The sequence below is a fragment of the Monodon monoceros genome, unplaced genomic scaffold (assembly GCF_005190385.1).
Source record: "Monodon monoceros isolate NGI ecotype Baffin Bay Population unplaced genomic scaffold, NGI_Narwhal_1 Super_Scaffold_13, whole genome shotgun sequence".
NCBI classification, from domain to species: Eukaryota; Metazoa; Chordata; class Mammalia; order Artiodactyla; family Monodontidae; genus Monodon; species Monodon monoceros.
The window spans coordinates 77,162,647-77,164,449 of record NW_021703769.1 but is presented as its reverse complement, the minus strand read 5'-3'; the positions used below and the strand labels follow the sequence as shown (position 1 = coordinate 77,164,449).

Sequence of the window (1,803 nt, the reverse complement as noted above, 5' to 3'; positions counted from 1 at the left end):
CCCCCCCCCCCCCCCCCCCGCTTACCCCTCACAGTAGGTCAGTCATTCATTCTGTCACGGTCCCTGTGCCTCACATCCGTCTACCCCTAATGGCACTGCCTTTGTCCCCAGCTGCCCTCATGACACCAAGAGGCAACTGATAGGAAGGAATCCCAGGTGCTTGGGAGAAGGAAATGCCCTGGGTTCAAATCCTGCAGGATTAGAGGGCTGAGGGCAATCGTCATTCCTTATATAATGACGATGATGATAATAAATCAACCTCCTTCAGTCTGGAGGTTTGTAAATAACCATTTAAACCCAAAGGAAAGGGAATTCCTCGGTGGTCCAGTTGTTAGGACTCAGCGCTTTCACTGCCATCAGCCTGGGTTCGATCCCTGGTCAGGGAACTAAGATCCCGCAAGCCGCCTAGTGCTACAAAAACAAAATGCAAAACACAAAACAAACCAACAAACAAAAACAACCCATAGGAAAGAAAATCAAATATACTATGAAACACCTCTAAATCTCCCTCCTGAGAATGGAGTCCTTCCAAGTGACAGATAAAGATCGTTCTTGGGGGGGGGGTGGGGATTGAGGGGGGAGGGCACGGCCCAGGGCCCACAATAAAACTTGGGACAGGGAGGGCTCCTGCCGCAGGTGAGTGGCAACGGGTGGTGACTGTCTCCTCCTCCTGCAGCTGGCCCAGAACCGGGCCCACCTCTGCAATTTCCTGCCCCTCAAGACCACCCTCTTTAACCACTGGCTGTCAGGGCTGACCCAGGAGGCCCAGGGGTCCCACCCACCCGCCAAGATCTCAGCCTGCCCCGTGGGCCGTGTTCTACAGGCTGGGCTGACACTGATAGAAGTCTCTGTGTGGCTGGTGCGTCGGGCGCCCAGGCTGGTGTGGGCAGGCGTGCTGGGCTGTGCCCGGGCCTCGGGCCTGGCCCTGAAGCGGCTGGGTGCCTGGGAGCAGCTGGGCCTCTCTGCGGCCACCTGGACAGACCTGCTCTTGTCATATCTGCACGGCCTGATGCTGGCTGCCAGGCTGCTGCTACTGCCGACCTGGAGACTGTGCCAGAAAGCCCACTGCTGCAGCCTGGGCCGGCTGCCAGGGAAGGTGGGTGGGGTGGGTGTGGGACAGGCTGGGGAGGGCAGGCCTGGGGCACTGGGCCTGGGCTGGGCGGGGGCGGAGGCTGGCACCAGGTAGTACAGCGTGTGAGCTGCTGGCCATCACCTGCCCATCCACCTGCCCCCCCCAGGCTCTGCTGGAGAACCGCGTAGTGCTGGGGACACCGGCAGTGCTGAAGCGTCTGCACTGCGGTGTGGAGAGCATGGCAGCCCCCGCCTCCTGGCACCCGGCCTACCTTGTCACCTGGACCACCTGCCTCGCCTCCCACCTGCTGCAGGCTGCCTTTGAGCACACAGCCCAGCTGGCCCAGGCCCAGGAGGCTGAGCCCCAGAAGGCCTTGGGGCTCTTGTGTGAGTCCCCGCTCCCTGAGCCCCTGGCCCCCGAGGCTGGGCCAGTTCTGCCAGAGCCTGGAGCTCCTGTAGAATAAACGTGTGCCCATCTGCCTCTCCTGTCTGATCCGGCCTAGGGTCTCACTCTCTGTCCCTCTTCCGTACTGGGCTGGGTGTGTGTGTGTATGTGTGTGCGTGTACACTCGGGCGTGTGTGTGGGTGCATGCGTGTCCTAGGGCCGCCTCTGGGAAGGAAGTTACCTCTGGTGAGCACCTGATATGTGCCAGGTAACCCTTGCAGACACTTTCCACACATAATTTTGTTTAAACCACTTACCAGCACAGGTATCCAGATGAGAAAACTGAG

The 1,803-nt window shown here is 59.8% G+C and overlaps 1 protein-coding gene across 1 annotated transcript in view; it reads left to right on the top strand.

Annotated features, from left to right (window-relative positions):
* Positions 1–1,550, top strand: part of TMEM270 (transmembrane protein 270) — a 2,687-nt gene extending 1,137 nt beyond the window's left edge. The window contains exons 2-3 of the mRNA XM_029222331.1: positions 677–1,096; positions 1,239–1,550. Of these exons, the coding sequence (XP_029078164.1) occupies positions 677–1,096; positions 1,239–1,535 (717 nt within the window). The 3' untranslated portion in view covers positions 1,536–1,550. The remainder of the gene's footprint in view (positions 1–676; positions 1,097–1,238) is intronic.
* Positions 1,551–1,803: the final 253 nt, after the last annotated feature.